Raw genomic sequence first — 23684 nt, 5'->3', positions numbered from 1 at the left:
AACCCAGACAAATCAGCTGGAGGTGAGGATTGAGGAAACTTGAAAAGGGCTGGGGTGCTACAAGAGGGCAGGGGGTCAGGGCAGAAAGGGCTGGGATGGCTTCTGAAAAGTGGGAAGGGAAGGGATAGACCACCAAAACCTGGAAGGGCCCTGAGTAGTGGGTAGAGCCTGCATCAAATGTCTGGGGGATCCTGAGTGCATCTGAAGCACTGAGATGGAGGAGGCACCCAAGGTAGGAAGAGGCACAGGCAAGATATGGGCAGCCCAGGATTCAGAAGGACTATTGGGAAGGGCAGGAACAACATGCAGGGGTCTCAGAACAGCTGGATGGACAGAGAAGAGACATCTAACAAGGGGAGAGCAGTAGGTGAGAGTGACAAGTAGTGAAGCTAAAAGATGCTAAGGCTCTGGTGCCTTTTGCTTTATACACATCTATAATTATCAGATGGTTCCACTGGAGTGTGGTAGGGGCCACATAGCTGTCTTTCTGCTGCATGCAAGGCCTTATCATGGACACTACAGGTGTGGCTGGTTTTGGAACCCCTGAACACCATGATCACTACAAGAAGTCTCATGCCCTACTTAAAGGGATGCTACCCCATTCCTACATTTGGCAGGGAGGACATGAGAAAAGGGTGGGGATGGTGGGTGGGAGAAAACCAGAGGGGCAAGGGAGAAGTGGGAGCCGCAGGTGACAAAACAAAGTAACCCCAGGCTTCATCCTTGGACACCTGCAAAGGCTAATACTTAAAACACCCTTCCAATGCCAACTCTCCTTCTCTTTCACACGCCCACCATAGAAAGAGAGATGCTAGCTCACTGGAGTGGGAGTCATGCCCTGCTTACATTTGAAGTTCATTTGTTGATTTAAACCCCATTTCCAACACCACCCACAGCTTCTCCAAATAGCAGCCAATCCTTCTGAAATGTTGATGGTGGCATCTCCACCCAGGGTGTGCGCTGAGAAGTACAGCAAAAACCAGATGCAGAGTTTGACTATTACTGTGCTTTGATAACAGGGTTGTCATTTTTCCACTGTCATTTCTGGACCGTATTCCCCATCAGTAGGTTGGACTGGCAACCTCACATTGCCCTGCCAAGGACAAGGGCATTTAGGGACTGGGGAAAGTGCTAGTTGGGCTGGAAGGCAGGCGTGTTAAAATGTTACATAGGATTAATTTTAAGTGTGGTAATGTTAAGCTATAGGTCTGGGTACCAGGACTCCTGGGTTCTGCTCCTGGCTCAGGACAGGAAATGGGGTTTAGTGGGTCACAGCTGGAACCAGCACTCCTGTATTCCACTCCCAGCTAATACCTGGTTTAGGATACTCATGCAGCCTTAGCTTTTCCACACTGGTCAAACAGGGATTGCTCCTATTACCACTTGTAGTAGCACCCCAGGATCTCATTGTGTTGGTTGCTGCTCACATGTATGACAAGAGATGGCTTGTACTTTAAATTTATTGGAGCTTAAGCAGGCAAGACAGACAAAGGGTTTGGAGAGGAAGGAGTGGTAAAGTGAATCACCCAGGGTCACAGACTAGGTGAGGGGCACAGGGATAGCACTGAGCCAAACCCAGTGTAGTGTCTTTCCCAATGACCTAGGCTGCAGGACAGGGCTACTGCAAAGCTCCATCCACTAATATCTGGAAAAACCTCTGCAGGCTCTGGACAGGCAGTGCCGGGAAGGTGGGACTGCCAAGGAGGGGGTATTTCTGCCAACCTTTGGGGATTGGCAGTTTGAATTCGTTCTGGTGGAATCGAGTGATGGGCTGTGACCAGTGAGAGGGTTTCACTTCCCACTCCCAGACAGAAATATCTCGAGTGACAGCCCTTATTAAAATCTGGAGTGATATTTTTAACCGGCACCGGGTGAAAAAGTACAGAGGCTTCCTTTGAAAGTGCAGCCACTGTGACCGTGCGCTGGGAAGGGCCAACAGCTGTTTTGTTACGGGGGCTACTCCCTCCCTACCATGACTGCTGCCTGAGCCTACACGCCACCATGCACCCTAGGGATTTGCTGGGAAATGAGTCTAATCAGGCATCAGCCCAGCTCCTCATGTCCCATCAGCCCTCACATCCTCCTTTCACCCCTGTGGCTAACCCTTCTCCATTTGCCCAGCACCATGGCCAACCCCACTTTCCCAGGGTGCCATGGGTGCTGCCACTTTCCTGTGTGCAGCATCAGGTGCAATGTCTCTCACTGTCCCAGACTGACGCTGGCAGGGGATGATCCCACACCCTGACCATACTGACACCAGCGACAAGCGCCCAGCTGCCAATGACAACTGCCCCCAGTTACTACACTATGGCCAGAGCTTAGTCTTAGTGGCCTTGCCTCTGCCTTGGATGTAGCCAGCCCAGCCACAGGCTTCCTGGGAGCTGAAGGGGACCTCATTTCCTATTGATGTGGGTGGGTGCCTAAGCATTTCCCAAGTATACTCAGTGCTGTGCAGGATAAGGCCTTGATGTCCTGCCCTCTGAAAATGCTAAGGCCCTGAGCAGTGGGATGTGTGGGTGCTCAGGCCCCACCATCAGCCAGGCCATAAGTGGGGAAAGGGTCAACAAAGGTAGACAGGGCCAAAAAACTGAGCAGGAACAAGCTACAATGGGATGCAGACACCATTTTGTCCAACAGTATGGCCCCAAACAGTGGGGCCTTCCTGGGCCTTCACAGTTAAAAGCTGAGAGGCAAGGGAGCTCCTCACCTGTGTCCTTCATACTGACCCCTGAGGCTAGGAAAGGCTTAATATGGAACCAGAGACCCCCATCAGGGGCTGCCCGGGTTGCTATCTGAGGGTGATGTGGGGGGCACTTGGCCAAAGGCTGGTCTGGAGATGCAGATGGCAGCTGCTAGCTGCAGCTGGGAACAGGTTCTGGCTCACCATGTGGGGAAGCAGGGGATGTAAAATTGCCTTGGAGAATGACCAGGCCCTGCTGCAGTTCACTAAGAGGAGCCCTGGGAACCCAGGGGTCCTGCCCAGATTTCCCATGTGTAATTAACTCCCACTTGGGCAAATACATCTGCATTTGGGATTTTACCTTGTGTCCTGCCATGCTGCTTTGCAAGGCTAAACAGCTGAGTATCCCCCCAGCATGGGTGACTCATGCAGACTGGAGTCATGCTAGAGTGGGCTTAACCTGTGATATTCCCTCCTCTCCATGGGGCTTTCCAGGGGAGCACAGTGGCTGAGGGCTTGGGCTACCTCTGTGGGACCCACTCAGATTCATCCCATCCCCATACTAATGCCAGTGCAGGGCTTATGTGTGTCAGAGACATTTCCCAGGAAGCCTCACATGTCTCCAGGGCCCTAACTGCCACAGGCAGAGTAGCATATAGGAGCTGGCTTGCCCCATCCAGCCTGGTCCCAAATGCCCCTTGCCCAGTCTGGGGCAAGTTGACTCGGAGCAGGGTGCAGCCCCCAGCTATGGCAGCAGCAGGACAGAGTTCTTCACTGGCTGCCTGTACCACAGGCGCCCTTTTGCAGTTCTAGCCATTGTGTGGGCGCCCAGCATGACTGAACTTTGAAGATGATATAAGAGAGAGAAACCACAGAAAGGCCCTGGATGATTAAACCCTGGGTGCCGTTTCTCAGAAGCAATTGTCAGTGACCGCCATACAGTTCCCGTTGTGTCTGAGCCGTCTCTGAGGTTGGCTCTGAAATGAATGTGGAGCTATCTGGGAGCCAGGGCAGGAAAACCCACAGAGGACCCGTCTCCTGCCAGAGGCTCAGAAATGACAAAAGCTGTCTGACCGCTGGGCAGGCTTTATCCCAACCTGGGAATTTATCATGAAATGGAGGTTGTGTATGTGTGTACATGTATGTGTACATGCACATATGTGTGGGTATGCATGGATTCATGTGTGTCCTTGCATCTGTGCACTCCCTAACTGGGGGCAGGTGGACCTCTGTGTGTGTATGCCCACATATAGACATGGACATGCACAGCGGATGCGGGTGACAAGCATAGGACTAATACACTCTTGTACTTTCACATGGATGCCCAGACTCTGGGACCAAAAGAAACCACTGTGACCCCCTGGTTGCATTCCCTGGGGTCACGGGCCAGACAGTGGTTCCCAGAAACAGGAATAAAGCACAATCTCTTCTTAAAGACGCCAGAGTGGGGGAGGTGAGACTTCCATCTCCCTTACTGAGATGGGTGGCAACACCTTTGTTGTTCACCCACTGAGGTTCAAATCCATGAATCCTCCTGTCCCTGGCCTCAGGACAACACAGAACTGGAAGGGACTGTTTGGGTTTGAGATTACAGCCAGCTGCGCAACAGACCTATTGCCTGCTGTCCTTGTGGGAGGATGTGCTTCCTGCAGGCCTGGCAGGCAGTTCTGTCACCTCAGAGGAATCCCTGTGCTTCAGGTTCCCTATCTGCAAAGTGGGGATAAGAGTACTGACCCATCAGTAGAGCTGCTTTGAGATCTATTGATGAAAAGCGCTAGGTAAGAGCTAGTAATTTGCACTGCAGTTCCTGGTTCAGTCTCCCACTGTGCAGAGAGGCCCCACATCCTCCAAGGTATTTATGCATCTGACTTCCACTGAGAGTTGGGGCCTTGGAGCTTTGGGTTGCAGGGCAGGGGGAAGAACAAGAGGCAAGAGCAGCTTCTCTTCCCCTGGCCACCTCTCCATCGCAAGACCATTGAACACAGTGCTGTTGTACTTGCTGTCCCATGTTTGAACCAATCAGATCTCCCAGCAAATGGGAGAGGCATCTGTGGGTTTGTTCTTTTGTCTTTTTTTTTTTTTTAAGTAAAAGTTAATCAGAAAGAAGTTGTCAGGGGCTGACGGCTTCCATTACCACGGCAACAGCAGCAGCAACACCTGCAGGACTCGGGGCTCAGATCGGTAACATCAAAGAGATGAGAAGCTGCAGACGCAGCCTCCCCCCAGCCTGTGGTTTTAGAGAATTTGAGTAACTCTCTCCGCTCTGAGGGGCAAGAGAGAGGACGCGGGGGGGTTGGCGGGAAGATTGTTTAAGCTGGGGGAAGAGACATGCAGAGGGAACAACTGCTGAAAGCCCCAAGTGTTTGATAGTTCGTGAAGCCAAGTCCCCCCCACATCCCTCCCTCCCCCTGGTACAGCTGAAATGTTGTAAAGTGCTTGACTGAAGCTCAATGAACATCGGGGCACTCTTTCTTTGCCATCTGGGTTTCAAGCGCTGCGGTTGCGACCTTAGCTTTCCCCTGCAGACACAAGGGCTAGGAACTTCTCTTTTTGACAAAGATAATCATAATCCCATGACCCCTGGCACTGCCTCTCTAAGCAAAGCACCAGACCCTGTGTTGAATCATGAAAATAGGGTCATGCTGTTGGTGACAATGTTGCCCAGGGGCAGCCATGAGACTCTAGAGTCCCAAGGACAATGGGCTGTGAGAGGGCAGGGGAAAAAGTATCGCACAGCTTCATTCCAATAGCACTGAGAGGCCAAAGCTGGGTCTCTCTCTGGGTGCTTTCTCAGCCTTTCTTCACTTAGGGAGCTCCAGCCCTGAGTTATTGAAGCATGCATGGCTGTGGAGGGAAGTGGTCCATGCGGTGGCCAGTAGGAGGGGACCAGGGGCTATGTATGGGTGAAGAATTCTCACCATCTCAGACCTTGTTGGTGGAGGAGGATTCTGGCAGGGACATTTCTTCTCTGGTGGAGCTGTAGCTGCTCCCACAAGGGAAGAACTCAGGCTATACCAGGGCAGGGAGCTGCCTTCCATAGAGGAGTGGTGCAGTCTTTGGAAATGGGGGCAGTGAAAGGGAAGCACAGTCCCACAGTCAAACGGGGCTTTTTACATATCACGCATCACTGCCTGTAACAAAGGCTCTGCATCGCCTGCAATGAGCTGAGCTGGAGAAAGAAGGCCAGGACTCAGGAGGCCTTTAGTGTAGTGTGAAATCTGAATGCTTGAAGATGATATAAGAGAGAGAGATCAGCCTGCCTCCACGTGTGCTCCAGAGCTTTAGTATGTGCTTCTGGACACTTGGCATGAGCAAAGATCTCTCCCTTACGACTCAACCTGCCACAACTCATACCACTAAGGGTAAACCCTGAAGGCTTAATTTGGCCCTTAGATTATGTGTGTGCAACCACACTGGCTCCAGGCTACATCCTCAGTGGGGGTATCTGCCCTGGGGACGTCTGTCAGTATTTGCCAATGACAAATGTACAGTCTCTTTGCCTTCAGTCATCCCAGGCACAGGGCTGACTAAAACAGCAATGCTCAACCAGGGTGCCATGGCACCCTGCACTGCCTAAAGACCCTTCAAGGGTGCCACAGGGTGCTGCAGAATGTGTGGTGTGCAAACACAAGTCACAGGATAAACCCATAAAACTTCATAGTGTAAAAACCATTCTGCCCTGTTGTAGGCTGTCACAGTTCTTGGCAACAGAAGAACGGCTCTACTATTTTTCTGTTACCAAAAAACAAGTGAAAACTAAGAACTGGCATTTTCCAAGGGGTACCTTTAGCCCAATGAGTGGTGCCTCGAGTCTAGCAAGGTTGAGAATCACTATATTAGAACTAGAAAATACCTGTGCAAAGGCACTGAGAAAACTCCATCTGGTGATTTCATCTTTGCAGTGCTAGGAGAAGCAAAAACAGGAAGAGGTAGTATTTTTCACCTCTCTAGGGTCTTCCCTCCACAGACCTCAACTTGATTTCCAGGCCCTCCAGAGTCCAACCCTGGTGCCACTGAGATCCATGGGAGCTCCCTAATTCACATCAGTCCACAGCTACAGCAACGTGCCATTTGGAGGGGAGCAGATTTTCTGAGTCAGAAGGGACTATTTTTATACAGACCCCATGGCCTGTTCTCCATGGGGTCAGTGCTGAAACTATACCTGCCCTTACCTGTCCCCCACACAAGAGGCAAAAGAGCTATGGGTGAAATCCTGTATCTGCCAGCGTCATTGGCAAAATTCCTGTCAGCTTCCATGGGACTGGAATTTCATTCCAAGGTCTTTTTTTGCACAGCAGGAGACAGTACATGCTGAGTAGATGAGTTATAGCAGAGAAGGAGCTGGGGTTTCTGCCTTCCTCTGAAGCATTGAGTAATAGCTACTGCTGGAAGTCAAATATCAGTCTGGGCTGGCCTGATTAGGAATGGCAAAACCTGTGTTCCTCCTTAAGAAAAAACTTTTCTGTCTGAATTCAGTGACCAAAAGAGTAACTATACAAACTTGTGAGTACTGGATGTTATCCATGGATATTTCTCCCCATCACAGTTCTGAACACTGCCTGGCCACTGTCTTTACAGCTTTTGAAACATGTGAAAATTCCTCCTCAGCCAGCTAGGCAGGTTGCTGCTGGATGACACAAGTCATTCAACAGGCAGGTGGTTCCAAAGAGGATGGAGCTGGACTACTCTCAGTGGTGGCAGATGACAGAACAAGGAACAATGGTCTCAAGTCGCTGCAAGGGAAATTTAGGTTAGATATCACAAAAAACTTTCTCATCTGGAGGGTAGTAAAGCACTGGATCAGGTTACCCAGAGGTTGTGGAATCTCCATCTTTGGAGGTTTTTAAGACCCGGCTAGACAGCGCCTTGGCTGGGATGATTTAGTTGGGGATGGTCCTGATTTCAGCAGGGAGTTGGACTAGGTGACCTCCTGAGGTCCCTTCCAACCCTAATTTTCTATGATTGTATGACACAAAGGTCCCTATCAGTGTCCCTTCCTAGGCAAGCTGGCCCATTCCCGAAGGGTACTCACTGACCTTCCATCTACAATAAGGTTTTACAGCTCATATGTTACCCATTCATCTTAGAAACCAAAGTAAACAGCGAAATCCAGACTGATCAAGTCTGCAAGGGAAACATGGGGCTATAACAATACTGACATGGTATGATGGATAAGGAATTTACCTGGGGAGATCAGGTGATCCCATCCCTGGTGTCTATCTTCTTTTCACTGACAACTGACATCTGGTGTTTCTGAGGAAGGAAAAAGTCCTGTCAGGCACCCTGCCAACTACCACTGCTGCACATGTCATTTATCTAAATGTTGAGTGCCTGAAGAAGAACAGGAAACTGCCTCACAATCTTGCACAGTGATGCAAACATATCTCCCATCTTCTCCTTACATGTTGGGGGGGGAGGATGGGGGCTGTTTGTCCCTCTTCATCCTGTTGAGGTGCAGATCACCCAAAAACAGGGGCTTTGGGGTCAAGCTGGGTGATGAGTGAGAGCAGCCCCTCCACATTATCCAACAGGAATGGGGCAGAGCAGTGGCAAGAGCCAGCCCTTGCAGATGGAGAACTTCTGTCTCAGGAATAATGCCTCTGGCTTTTTCTGGCTTCTGGATAGGGCGTGTGGCTTTCCACCAGCCCTGAGCAGGGACAAAGCATGAAAACTACCTTCAAGGCCTAAATGGCATGCATTTGTGCATGTTTTAAAATAGTTAGATCCTCAGAAGTTGAATATCAGCACAACTCCATTCACTTTAGTGGGGCTGTACCAGCTTATGCTAGCTGTGGATCTGGCTTACGGTATCTTAAATCTTGAAGACAGTGATGAAAAAAGGTAGAGCGGCCTTTGCATCTCCCAAACACTGTATTGCTTTGGCTCGTATGTGAGCTGGCATACGGATGTTAGCTTAGTGTCTTAAGTGGAAAGCAGAGGCTTCTAAAAACAACTGTCTGCAGGGACTTTCCTTTCATTGGCAAGTCTGCCTGTTACAATTGGTAGTTACTATTCTGCACTCTCGCTCCCCAGAGAATTTCACTACCAGCACAGGTGCAAGGGTTTGCTGCTATGCAAATAGCAGGACAAATATAACCATGTTCTGATGGAATGTCTCAATAAGCTAAACTCATAGTGGCACACAGCCCAGGAAAAAAATAAAAAAGAGAAAGACAGCCATTCCCTTAAGGGTTGTGGTGTCATTTCTTGTGAAGGTAGATTTTCTACCTGGGGGTACATTTAATCTGACATGGACCCATTCTCCCCAGTGTGATAAGGTACCTTTTTTAAGCCACACAGGGCTCAGAGACCATGGGAGTACTCTCATGGTAAATAGCGCTTGGTGTAAGGGCTACAGAGCTGCCCTGTGCTGTTTGTGGCTGGGCCCACCCATTTTCTTTCAAACCAAAAAGCCAGGAAAGAAAGCTTACTGTCACACAAAGTTGCGGGCAACCAGGTCTGGGGCCACTTGGGGATCTAAAAGTGCTGACCAGGGTCAGGAGGAGCAAGCAGAATCTAGGAACAAGCCAGTGCAAGCAGCCAAAAGATCAATCTGAGAGCAGGGTCTAGAAACATGCCAAGAAAACCAGGATATCATGCAGAGAGCAGAGTCAGAGAGGAAGCCAGGTTGAGAAGCCAGGAGATCTTCAGCAAATGGCTTTTGTGTCCTAAATAGTGAACAATAATATTTTGTGCATCTATATCAACTTTCATCTAAGGATCCCAGCCCATTTTCCGGACTCTCCCAAGTCCGATGCTGCTGGCACTGAAGGCAATGGAAGTTTCACACCAAACATTAGAGGAAGCAAGGATAGCCTAGCGCTGAGCCTAGGTATTTACCCTCCACAGCAAGGGAAGCATTACTACCCACATCTACCTGAATGATACGGGAAGGCCTAGCCCAAGGCCACAGGATAGCTTTTTGTGGGGATGATTTGCCTCTAGTCTAAAACTGGTTCAAACCAAGCTACCTTACCCAACTATTAGTAACTGAAACATGGTTCAAATAAAGGCCCAATGCATACAGTATTGCAAGACTGCTATTGACTGTAATGGGGTCCTTATTAGGTCTTAAGAAAATGGTGTCCAGTGACTTGAAGGCTGTTTTTGACATCTGAGGGCCCTGGAAATTGCTGATGCTAACTACATGCGGAGGCGTAGCTGATAATTAAGAAAGGGTGTATTACGGACAAGCTTTCAAGAGGCACAATATGAGTCAAACAGTTGGGGATAGGGTTGGGAGTTGTTCATCTCTGATGCTCCATTTCAAATCCAGCCCAGCTCATTAAAGACCTAGTTACAGTAGCATAATTTGGGGTGGGCAAACAGAGCACCAGTAAGACTTAGAGGGGCCCAGCCACTGCCACTGTCCCAGCTGCTGCTACTACACAAGGCACAAAAACAGCTGGTTACACCTCTGCCTAGTTACCAGCTGTGCTGCAGCCAATGAGGCATGAGTACTGAGAACTCCCAAGTTCCCAGTGAACAGGTACGTTGCTAACTGGCTTCCTCCTTGACAGTCTCCACAAATAAACCAGAGACAAAATACCGCATCATCCGTAGCATGGTTCTTTTTTGCAGTGTGGGTTAGAAAGAGGCTTGGATTCTCTCTCCTCAACCCTGCATCCCTCAAACCCTTCAAATCTTCCTTGTAGCTAAAGAGAAGATTTCAGCCCCCAACTCTGTTAATCTGGCATCACTCAGCCCCTTTAAAATGCCACTCATAAAAGAGCAGACTGCAGAGGACAGCATAGTTTCATTCTTCAGATCCTTTCAAGGGTGCCTTAAGATTCTTGCAAGGGTGCTCTACTGTGCTATATGTTACCACTGTGAGGTGTGCAAACACAATTCACAAGATAAACCCAGAAACTTCAAATGAGAATCCATAGTGTCAAAACCATTCTGCCCTGCTATGGGCTTTCCGAGTTCTTTGCAACAGAAGAACTGCTGTTATTTTTCTATGGTCAAAAAATGAGTGAAAACTAAGAACTGGCATTTCCCAGTTAAGAACCACTGCTGTTAAGTCAACATGAACAGAGCTGGGTGCTGCAAAAACAGGAGGTGCCATAGCAGTGGCTGCACATGGTTTTGCCACCAGCAGCACAGCACCCAGGGCACAGATCTACCCTTCTATGCCCCCGTCACCGGCAGGCATCAAGGTTTGAAGTTCCTAGGGGTTCAGGCAAGCAGCCCCAGTTCAGGCCTCCCCCTCATGTACCCACACACGATGCTGCTGCTGTGTAGAGAGCCCCATGGAAAGCCAAGAATGCATTTATGCATCTAATCAGTTATGCTACTCAGCCTAAGGCTGGAGATTTGGAACCAAAGAGAGACGGTGACAGGAAGTCAGTCCCCACAGCCTTCCCCCCCCACTTCACAAAATTAAAGGAGAGTAATTCCCACCAAGATAGCCAATGAGATATTTGGAAAATACAACTGCTTAGGACTGCTGCAAAGCGCTACCCTGGGAGTGAAAAACACAGGCATATGAAACCATCCAAGTAGTGCAGTTTAATACTTTTATAGGTTTTTCATGCATTATAAAGCATGTTTCAACATTACAGGGGAAACGATTTCTTTTGTGTTCTATTGCAATTACTGCATTTTAGAAGATACGAATCTGTCTGTCACAACATTAACTGAACATCCTGATTAGCCTTCTGTTTAGAGCTATTTTAGTTATGAGTATATGAAGGGTTATATGAAGGGTTATTGACTTCCAGTGTCCAAAGAATAATTTTTATTAAAAGAAAAGCCATAATAAAGGTACATTCAATTATGGTACATTTGCTTTTTAACATTTTGTTCATTGTTCTAGATTACTTAGCACTACTATGATTGAAAAACAGCCCCTGAAAACCATTTAAACAATGATTTAAGGATTTGCTTAAAAGTTTCACAGCTCAGAGGGAGAAATCATTTTTAGCTGCGTATGTTTTACTAGGGGGTAGGAAGGAAGTAGGTAAATAAGAGGAGAGAAAAAAATGCATTGACTTTCTTTTCCCTCATTTTCTCTTTGCCTTTTTTAAAATCTTGTCCAGTTTATTGTGATGAAAGGTGTCAGAAGGGTATGAAATAAGTGTGAACAAGTATGCAGTTGCTAAAACAGGTGCTAAAACAAGTCTGCTGGCTACCAAAGTATTAGCCTGAAACTCCCTCCTCCACAACTCATTAACCGAGACTCCCCTTTAGCTGATGTGTTCCAATGAGCTTTGTGCTGTCACCATAATGATACAGAGCCCTATGGAAAACTTGAGGTTTCTGCAGACCTCTCCAGCAGCTTAAAATGTCTAAACCTACAGCATTTTAGAAAATGAGTATGGTTGGTAGGGGCCAGCCACTGTTACTTTCACCCTCTATGCTGCATGCTCACAGCATTCACACACCCTCTATGCTGTGACCAGACCCCATACCGACCCCTGGGGTCAGGACCAAGAAGGGAGGCTACCCCAGCAAGCTCTACACACCATGTATGCTATGCCCCAGTTCTGTTCCATAGTATGAGCAAAAAGGAGGTGGGGGAAGGGGAGGAAGCATGCATGGGGAAGCTAGTGCATGGCATATGCAGGTCTGCAGTAGATAATAAGGCTATCACTATGCCTGAGCAGCCCACACCAGGGCACCAGCTGTCACTTCACCCTGTGATCAGAATAGGGGCAAAAGAGTAGCCACCTGAGCGTTCCACACTGGAGTGCCCTTGGGTATTTCTATACTGCCTTTCAGTCTAATACAGGGGTGCTCAACCCCCTGTCCGTGGGCCAGATCCAGCCATGACATCCATCCCACAGGGGTCCCCACCACTCTGAAAATTTGGTGGCAGGGGACCAGTGGCAGCAATTGCTGCTTCCACGCTGTCAAATTTCTGGATCCATGAGGAGACCAATGGGCTAGACAGCACACTAAATTGTCATGTGGAAGTGGCACACAGGGGCTGGTTGAAGATGGTGCAGGGCCTGCGCTGCAGCATGGGGCTGAGTGGGGGCAGGACAGGACCCAGGGGAGTGGTGTAGGGCTCCAATCTGAGGGTGCAGGGCTGATCCTGACACACAGGGTCCAATCCTACCTGTAGATTGCCCCTGTGCCACTCAATCAGCCTGCAGCACCAACAGGTTGAGCACCTCTGGTTTAATATAAAGTGCTGATATTGCTTTTTCCAATGTGTCTTACAAACTCTGGGCAAAGCCTCTTAACAGATACTTTAAGCTAAGGAAGGGGAAAAGCTTTCAACCAAACAACAATATAAATCATGACATTTGGACTCAGTAGGCAGTCCATTTAGACACAAGGGACTTCTAGTCCTCAAAACAAAAATAGGCAAATCAACATTGCTTTCCCTTTCTGTACATGCCCACCATCAGTTCAAACTAGAGGAGTTCTCAGTGCCTATTAATTATTGCCAAAGCTAACCTTGTAAAACTCATATTGGGCCCAAAATGGAATGAGGATTCCTAACACAGGACACATCTATACATGCACTTTAATGCTCATTAGCATATCTTAATGCACATTAAAATGTCACTAAAACTGTGCTATTTAGTTAATACGCATTAAAATAAGCTAACATTAAGCATTTAGTTAATGCACATTAAGACAGACTAATATGCATTTTCCTAGTACCTCAGGGTTCCTATGGATATGCATGGAAATACTTACAATGTGCTGGAGCAGACTCAATTAATTGATTCTGGTGGAGTGTGCTAATTAGCATGCTCTAGCCAGCTTCGGTGTCTCATGTATCAGCATCCTCATGCTTCAAAATGGTGGTGGGGTCACTTTAACTAAACCTCATTGAACAAGCTTTAGTTAAAGCACCCCCAGCACCATTTAAAAATGTGGGGATGCTGATACATGAGACACCACAGATGCTTTAATTAAAGCAGCTCTCAGAGCCACTCTAATTAGAATGCTGCACCCCCCCCCCCCCCCCGCACATGTAAAAATGCCTTCACAGTGGAGGTACTTGATTTAATGTGCATTAACTGGTGTGTTAATGCACATGTAGACACGCCCACAGTGTCACAATGAGCAAGCTGCAAGGCCTAAACTTTGCCTTCAGATATGCACATACAAAACTCCTAGTGAATTCATTTAAAAGGAATTCCTCCTGTGTACCCCAGAGGCATAACAGAGCAGCTCTGCACCCTGGGAAGTGGATATTGTTGACTATTTTTGTGGCCTTCCAATCCCTCCTGCTCCCCAAGGGTGATGCCCAGAGCAGCTGCTCTGGTTGCCCTACTTTATTTATGCTACTGCTCAGGACAGCATTCTGCCTCCACCTTTGAGTGCCTGCCCTGGGTTGGCCTGGACAACACAGGGAAAGTGCAACATAGTTCCAAAAGGTCATAAAAGGGCTTCTTTTTTTTGGATACAGATCATTTGTCCATTCAGTAAAGTCAAATATTGGAATAATTTTTGAACAGTTAGTAGAACAGACTGCATAATTTTTAAGTCTGAGTTTAACAGAATTACTCTAAGAAACTATATAATATTTTATGAACCACAGCCACTAACTTTATTCTTCAGTACTGAAATGGTCTAATACAACTATGCACTGATCACAGTCTGTGCACGGAATATAGGCTTTAAGTAAGACTTCTCGACTTCTGGAATCTAGAGATTGCCAATCTTAATTAATTTCATCTTAAATAAATATTTTGGTTTGTTATATTGGGCTGAGCATTGTTATTAGTGACATTTCCAGAACCTTGAACCCCAGTCAGAACCAGGGCCCCATTATTCAAGACCCTGCAAACACAGAAGCACATTGTGTCTATACCCTTGTCAAGACTTCTTTAGCAGTTATGCATATTAAGTACCTCTTTCTGTAGGTCCAACCTTCAAAAAAAGTCAAACAACTTTAAAACAAAAGATCAAAATATATATATACTTATGAGAAAACAGAATTGCATAAGCCACAACATAGGTGATTGGGCATGGGTGATTTATCAGTAAAAATAAAGAAATACGGGAGACTCAGAGAAAATTGTTCATTATGCTGCCTTTCAGAAAAAAAATATCTAGAGAAACTTATTTTCAGAGCAAGATTAACTGAACCAGCAGCATTAACCAACAGCAGAACAAATCAGGCTAGCAACAATTTACAATGCTTAGGGTTTTTTCGATAGATCAGATCATTTCACAAGTCAGCACTGGGTTTTTCATACCTGGCATTTGAATTTTCTGTAGCTAGAGCTGCTAAAATACATCTTGCAAGCCAAATCTGAGTCCTAGTCTAGTGACAGGGCTTTTGACAAAAGGACACAGCCGAAATAGATTGCATGTTTCAAAATGAAATACTTCATACTAGGAAGAAGGATTGAACATTGTGTGACAGAATCTGCAGCGTCTGAGTGATACAGGTGTATTTTAAAGACAAAGTAATAGTTAATCTGTTCCATTTAATGGAAATTAGGTCCTGGATGCTGATTTAAATGGAAGTTGAGGGTGACTGGGCTGGGCATTGTGTGCAGCCCTCAGGCTTCAGTTCCAATAAAAAAGCAATATGGTCCTTTGCCAAAGTTCAGGTAGCTCCAAACACAAACTTATAAAATACTGTTGTTAGCATTTCCACATCAGATAAAACTTATTGATAAAAATATGCACATTTTTAAGGCTGAGTCCACATTCAACAACCTTGATTTTTCAGCAGCAGATCTGTAATATAATCATTACTCATTAGGTCTGGTCAATGCAATGAACAACAATTTCTTTTGGTGTAGCATATCTGAACAAACATTTTGCCTGAGCTGTGGTGGGAAAATTTTGCCTTCTAGGGCAGATATTGTGAAACCTCTGTCTTTCCTCTTTCAAAACTCTGTCAATATTGTTCAAATTGAACTTTTCACAGGTTCAGTGGTTGATTGCTCACCTAATCTGGGAAATAATGGGTAGGTGGTTAAAGCCCTGCCTGAACAGTTGGCGGTAAGTGAAGAGTGGGAGAATAAATTCTGCAAAGTAATTTTCAAGGATTCTATGGTGGTGTGGGAAAGAAACTGGTGGTATTTTATGACATATATATAGCAGCCTGAAGAGCTTCCTGTGCTAAAGACAAGGTTACACTTTGCTATAATTTTTCTTATTCATCTTTCTAAGTTTAACCATGATGAGAAACATTTTCATTCACAGTGGCATGTATCTATTGATCACTTTCTCCATGAAAATGCAGCCATCTTTTGACTGAAACTGTTTAACAATTCACATTAGTTTAAACAGGAAATAAGGAAGAAAACTGCATTTTTGCACTATACAGTATGTTTCTGCCCCACCCTTTTTTGGGCAAACCTATCTTAACAAACCACTCCAAATATTTTGCTGATCATAATTTTGCTTTATTAAGACAGCATTTCTGTAAAGTGATCATATTTTGATTTTGACACCTTGGATGGTCATTTAAAGACATGTTTCACTGTGGCTAACATAATTTTGCAAGAGCCTAAGGACCTCTATCTGATCTTACACTGGTGTAAGTTGAAAGTTACTCAACTGAAAGATTCTGCAGTAGTGCTATATTAATAATGTGTTTAGCAGTTGGAGGAGCTGGAACTAACATCCTCTCTGTTCATTAAAGATACCTGGTAATAAGAAGTTAATTGGTACAAAGAGATTTCTAAAACTATTTTACAACTATGTACACAGCTAAATATAAAAGTGAGCAAAATCATCTTCCCCACCTCCCCAAAAGAGAGAGAACAATATTACCATTTTTGTAATACTCTTCTTAGCACTTTACAAACTTTAACTTATTAATCTCTACACACACCCCAATCAGGAAGAGTAAATATTTTCATTCCCTTTTTTACACATGAAGACCTAAGTCAGTGACACATCCAAGGACACAGTAGGAGCTAATGTCAGAGGCAGTTAGAATTTAGTATTTCCTGATGCCCATTCATACGTTCAGAGAACTAGTTACTACTTTTGTAGGGACTAGTGAAAAAGTTGAAATGCATCACACAGCAGTTGATACAATAACACTGAAAAGTACAAAAGAAATACTTATACAAAATACTCAGTGATGGAAAAGTTCATCAGAATAAGTCTAATTCTACATTATAGAAAGTTTTTTTTTTTAAAAAAAGAATAAACATACACTCAGCAAAAATGTTATCAAATTCACATCTTCAGAACAGTGACTAATAATACAGCTGCAGAACAATGATTAAAGAACTATTTTAAAAGCTGGCTTCAAAGTAATTGTAAATACTCATTTTGCAAAACAGCACATTTCACTCAGAGGGATATCCCCACGTAAAACCAGACAGCGTGATTGAATTGTCAGCTCCCACACATTCATATATGAAGATTCTCACGGTACCTACTGTTAATATTTCCTAGGACATTATGACTGTGGCAATTCTAAAACCAGCATACTTTAGGTCAAATTCTATGCTCATCTGTACAGACCCACTGACATCCATGAGGTTGCACGTGTGTAAAAGAGAGCAGCATCTGGTCCAATAAAATTGGGGCTTAGCTTTCACTCATGGTGTTATAAAGCAGTAATGATATCACTGAAACCAGTCAAGTTACACTGGCATAAAACCAGTGAGAGTGAGATGAGAATAAGAACTTTTACCTTCTATTCATTACATTTTCTTTATTAGGACATTGTTTTTTAAGTACAAAACTCTTGTAATCTGTTCTGTATGAACCTATTTGTTCCCTGAGGTACAGTAATGTCACGCAGCCCAATCCTGCAGTCCTGACATAGGCAAAAAATCTATTTGCATAAATGGGAGTTTGCATGCATATTACTGTTTCAGAGTCAGATTCTACACCAAGTAAAGTCAATGTTAGTTTCACTATTGACTTTCCACAGCAGTGAACAAATGGTCTCACTGAGTATGCCAAAAAAATACAATAATTAAAAAAAAAAACCCTAAACCCTAAAATAGCACACACTACTTATTTTAATATTACTGAGTGAGAGGTGAGTGGAAAGACATTTTAAAGAAAGTGATCAGAGTGGGTAAATAAAATGAAAGTGTAGTAGGGCCATACATTTTTTAAGGCTCTGGGGGAAACATTTAAAAGTGAATATGATACCATCTCCCCAGATATGGGTTTTCTGTGTTTTATTAATTTAGCCACTTAGGAAGACCTTAGGAATTGAAACACCCACAAAAAGTCTCTCTTGTGAATTACTGGTTAGAATATAGTGGTTCTGACAGGCCCAGGACAAGGGCAGTATGGATTAGCAACCTTTTGTGTTGAGTTTCAACATTTTATAAGTATTAGTTCAGTACTTTACCTGTATTTCATTCATAATACAACAAAATTAACATGTTGCTATTATTGAAAGCAAATGTTCTAACATATACACATATAAAATGTAAAATCTTCTTATGCTGCTATTAGTTTCCACAAAAATAAAGTTAATACAAAATGTATTTCTATCTTTGGTGCTTATACAGTGCCAGTCACCATAGTATCTAGGCACAGATGCTACAGTATACTGTTTGCTAGTAACAATTGAAAAGTCCCATCAGTACTTTGCAACTATGAGGGACACTAACATATTTGGAACTGCCACAAAAATATTTAAGTAACTTTAGACACATTTAAAATCCCAATAAATCTAAAATACCCATGTTCTGGTCTTAGAAAAAATAATCCTTTTACTTCAGTAACACCCTATGCTCTCCTCGTGCTATATGTGAGGAGAACTCATATCTGTCATGGCTTCTGTAGCCACACATGTTGCACTCAAAAGGATCACGGAATCCATGGCATCCCATATGAATGGTAAACATCACATAATCCAAAAAGAGGACACGGCAGTGGTCACATCTGTAGACCCCAATGGCTTCACCTTCCTTATTGATGACCTTAAAGGCATCACGTGGGCATATAGTTGGTGGCTTGATGATGTCATATGACCTTGGGAGCTCCTTCAAGGACTGGAGGCCATTGCGGACCTGGGGAGGTATCATTTGGTTTTGGTGGTAGGTATGATTCTGGCGCTCCTCATGGTTGCTGTCAGTGTCTGTGGAGTCTTGACCACTGTTGTTTGGGGAAAGACCTCTGTCAGAAGACAGACTTTTGTCTCTCAGGTGGGCATGGCTCTTTTCTGTATCTTGTGAGTTGCCATTTGACATTTCAGAGCGGGTGAGTGGTATTGGATACAAGCTGTTGATGACAGGGACCATTTCAGAAGTGGGAGCTGGTGGGGTTTGCACAAGAGGACGCAGTGCTTCTGCCCCAAGGTAGGTGATGGCATTATTTATGGCTTGGTCCATCATACGTCCCTGCATCATCTCAGTTTCCTTTTCATACATGTAACTTGAACTGTAATTAATATCAAAGCTATGTCGCTTTTCACCTGCAAGAGAAAAAAGAAATTAAATTTACTGAGTGAATTCTGTCTTCACATTTTAGGATACTTTTCTATATCACAATAGTCCCTGGACAAGAAAGATTTGAATTTAGCTGTCTGCTCCTTGGATCAAGGATGCTGTTTGTGTAAGTGAAGTGGTTTTCCAAATCAGAAGTTTCTGGTAATAGAGATGTTAATTTAACAACCTGGTGTTCCTGGCCAATCCATCACTGAATTTTGCTTGGTCCAGGATTCAGAGAAAAAAATTATTTCAGCAAAACTTTTCAAAGATTTCAAAATTGCTACTTGTTTTTAAATATAAAACGTGAGCATCAATATGTGAAAAAGCTGTTAAAAGTGTCAATCATAAACAAAATGTTCTATTAGGATCCTTGAATATTCCATCTAGGTTTTAAATCATCTCCTCAGAAACCATACCCTCCTATAACAGGGAGAGCAAACAGGAGTGTCTAACTGGATTTTCTTTATATTGTTTATTGATTTTTACACACTTGATATATTTTATTTTTATTTGTCTCCTTATAAACATAGTAGTTGGAGTACCCCAGTGACAAGATTATGTAGGGGTAATGGAAAGATTTTGCCCCCCATTTTTTTTGCACAGAAATCCTTAACCAAACTTTTCACTTGCAATTTTTTAAATTCCATTTGGACCTGATTCTTCAGTTCAGTTTTATGCCAGGGCAACTACCGACCATGCAGTTATGATAGCGTGAAAAGGGAGTAACACAGTGAATTATTGGTATGTTCACTATATTTTAATAACTTTAAGTTAACAAGTATTTCTGCATCTTCCCAACCTAGATGCACAGCACTGCACAGACTCCCTAGGAGTGAAGGTTCTTACTTTTAATTCTGAGAAAGCTGTTATATACCATAGATATAATAATCATGTATGAAGGTACGCATGTAGAGAAAATACCTGATATATTTTTAGTCACCTAATATAGGACTTTATTTTATAATAGTTACACAGGAGAGCAAAAACTGTCCCTGCTCTGGTTATGTTAAGGATGTGTGCACTGAGGATGTGTGCATGGTGGGAATAACAGTAGGGTAAAAGGATTACACACCTGTTTCCTTGCAGACCTGATAGCCAGGGATGGGACAAGGAAAGATAGCACTGCCCCAAACAGGTACTGCCCCTATATGCCAGGTGCAAAGAGAGAAAAAAGTTGCATCCCAAAGGAGGCAGAAATAGCTTCTTTTTTTTTTTGGATGTCTAGAAATACATAACTGAATTCTGTGGTTAAATGGAGCTTACAATTGTTCATAGTTAACAAAAGGGACAAGCCTGAAGGTTCACGTGCAAGTGACTTGCAAACATCAGATCCACTAATTTTTGAGTTACGGTAACTTGAATAGGACAGATGTTTATCAGTCACCTGTCAACATTATGACTCAATGTATATGAAACTCATCAGGTTTCACTGCAAAGATAGCAAAACCAGGAGCTCACGTTTCTTTTATACAACACTTAGAAAAAAGGTTAGTGAACCACAAGAATGTAACTGCTTCCAACCCTCAACAAAACTTATGATCCAGCTTCTACTCAGAAGGAACCAAAATGGTATAACACATTTGGATGACTCATAACACCAGTGCTAGACGAACAGAATATTTAATTAAAAATTAAATTAAAAAAGTAACAAATCAAAAATATACAGAACCTTACTGTAAAACTCACAATTAAAACTCAGTGGTCATATAAGACATGAAACAAAAGCCTTGCCCCCTTATGGTTACTGAAAAATCTCACAGTATTTTTTCCATGGGGAATATGAGCCCTGATGTCTCTCTCAAATTCCCACTGCAGTTATTTTCATTCTGCTTCCCTAAAATCCCCAATGACACATTGATTAGACAGAATATCCTTCTTCATTCTTTGGACTTAAATGGCTGTTCAGTGTTCCTCTGTACCTTTGAAAAGCTACTATGTTTTATACTAGAAGCAGCTCCATCTCAGCAGGCGTCAAAGAATCCCTAGAGACAGTAGTGTATGAAGTTGTTTAATTTGTAAAGCACAGGGGGACAAAAGGTATTACATATTTTATAATCTACTATTAAGTAGGATTACTATCAGATTTTACAATCATAGGAAATAAAAGTCCCCAAAATTAATATGTTTATTTATAACAAATTAAAATATGACAATGTAACATTATAGAAACAATGGGCCAGAAGGGACCTGGAAGGTCACCAAATTATAGGCAAATGGACTAAGTTTCTCTGTTGTGGCTTTGGTTTATGTCAACGTCAACTCGTTGCTAAAATCTGATAAAAGATGGAACAAAACCCAATTCAATAAAGACAGCAACCGGAGGGAAAAGAACAGCAGGTTGGGAACAAGGATTACATAAATTAACAATGGCATGGATTTACAAAGTAGCAATACACTTTTTTACAACCTTGTGGAACAATGCTAGTGATACCTGTGGATTAAATGAGTATATTGCTCTCACAGGAAGACAAAGATTTTATGAAATACTAAAATTGTAACCAAATTTAAGAACTAAATTCAGTGTCGCATACTCTTCAATTACTAAGTAATGCACTACCCGGTTTAAGAAAAATCTTTGCTCGTTTATCTTTTTACCTCAGCACAGTGCAAAACTTTCCCCTTCAGAATTCACATATGATCGTACAGTATATGACACATACCCATGTGTTGGCTCGGTGATGCTGGCTTACTCTACAGTGGTATGAAGATTTTTGCAACTTGATGAGGTGCAGACCCTGAAAACAGGGAGTTAACCTGCATCCTGTTGCTCTGTTAACCAAGGCAGGCCATTTCTCATTAGTTACCTGACACAAAGAGTTGGTGGTAACTGCTGAAGTGCCAAAACTACAATAGCACTTTTACCACTTGTGACAAATATATTTTTAATAATGCACTCAAAATGGAAAGGACCTTATATAAGGAAGAAACAAGTAGCACGCTATAGGTTAAATGCTCAGTTTAACTGGCACAATGTCACTGACTTTCACAGAGTTACTCTGATTTATACCAGCTGAGAATCTGGACCACTGTAAGTTCTATTTAGGAGTGAGATGTCACCAGGACAGTCACTTGGGAGAGCTAGTTTATACAAAAGGGATCCCACTCTGCATTAATTTTACAGGGCATCAGTTCTACTCAGCCATTTTTTTTCCTGGAACATTAAATTAATTAGGAATTATGAAGGGACAGAGTTTGCAAGTTTGGTAGAAAGGCATACACAATAGAAACCAGGTGGGAAAATGGGAAGGGCAAGATGAAAAAATTCCACCCAAATATTTGTTCTCTCAAAACTCAGGTGAAAGCCAAAGGCAGATAATAAAACACAAAGTAATGGTATCAAGCAGGTTAGAGCTGTCAGGGATATGGTTTCCCTGTTTGCATATTTACTAGTAATTGTAGCTGTACACACCCACAAAAATTATTTATGCAGTGTGGCTACTACTGCAGAATGAGAGAAGCTGTATTTTAGAACCATTTACATGACAGGTTGGAATTTGTCCTAAAATAATGATTGTGTAAGTCTCCAGAGCATCATCTACTTAAGGAAGTGCCAATGTACACTTTTTGATCAGCAGGCTTTTTTCATAGAAATGAGATTTGGCAAGCTGTTTCAGGAATCAATGTCTTTGTGTCGTGATGAGAACCACCACTGTCCCTCTAACCTGTCCACAAAATCTCTTCTTCATACCACAGCCTCAACATGTGCTATCAACAGACTCCATTATTGGAACACTACAAAGAATCTTTAAAGGCTTCCTTCCTGCAAGGTGATGAACACATGGACCCCATCCAGCACAACTCTTTATCATATGCTTACATTTATGCATATGTTTTAGTGCCACTGAAGTCAAAGTTCAGAACATGGCTATGTGTTTGTTTGCCCCAAATGTAAAAGGGTGTTTAGCACCTCACAGGAATCACCCCCTGTCAATAGAAAAAAAAAATCTAAAACTACTCCTAATGCTAAGAAAAGTGCTGATGAACATGAGACGCACTGTTTTCATGCTTTTTTTGTGTCACAATGTAGCCTGCATAGCCTAAAACCCAGTCAACATTTTCAAATCTAGATACCTAAAGGTAGGCTCTTCTAAATCTTTACTTCAGTAGCCAAATATTGCACAATGCTTTCATTTTCAGATGTGCTAGATCACGGAAGCCAATGTGAGCTTAATATGCTCAGTGCCTTTGATAGACAAGTCACTTTTATTTCAGCATCTACATGTGGATTTAGGAGCCTACCTTTAACTTCCTAAGATCTGGAAAATTTGAGTCCACAAGTTCAAGAGGGATCCTTGGTACCTAAGCAGTTGTGGACCAGTCTAAAAGAAGCTGCTCAAGTTCTCTAACAGTTGATTACTACCACTAGTTTCTCCCTGTTCCCCCCTCCACTCCTGCAATACATGCATGAACCAAAATTACCAAGGGCAATATTTGGAACAGAAAATGTACATGAAGAAAAATAATCATCCTATTCCATATACATGCCCTGAAAAAAATAATGTCTGGGACAATATTAACACTACTTGCATAACTGCTGGCTAATTAAATTTGTAATGTAGAACATGGCTTCATATAGTCCAAAAATAAGGTTCAATATTATTTTTGCTAAAGGCAAATAAAAGAAATATGATCAGCAGAAAGAAATAACAGCATCTGTCATAGATGGA

The 23684-nt window shown here is 43.6% G+C and overlaps 1 protein-coding gene across 2 annotated transcripts in view; it reads right to left on the bottom strand.

The window, feature by feature from the left end:
- Positions 1–15986: 15986 nt before the first annotated feature.
- Positions 15987–23684, bottom strand: part of IKZF3 (IKAROS family zinc finger 3) — a 68479-nt gene continuing 60781 nt past the window's right edge. For both annotated transcript variants that reach the window (XM_090044499.1, XM_090044500.1), the window contains one exon: positions 15987–19001. In XM_090044499.1, coding sequence (XP_089900625.1) covers positions 18298–19001 — 704 coding nt within the window. In that variant the 3' untranslated portion in view covers positions 15987–18297. The remainder of the gene's footprint in view (positions 19002–23684) is intronic.

This window comes from Crocodylus siamensis, chromosome 4 (genome assembly GCF_052110815.1).
Source record: "Crocodylus siamensis isolate JL-2025a chromosome 4, ASM5211081v1, whole genome shotgun sequence".
NCBI lineage: Eukaryota > Metazoa > Chordata > Crocodylia > Crocodylidae > Crocodylus > Crocodylus siamensis.
The sequence above is the reverse complement of the archived record's forward strand: the minus strand, read 5'-3'. Positions and strand labels throughout refer to the sequence as shown.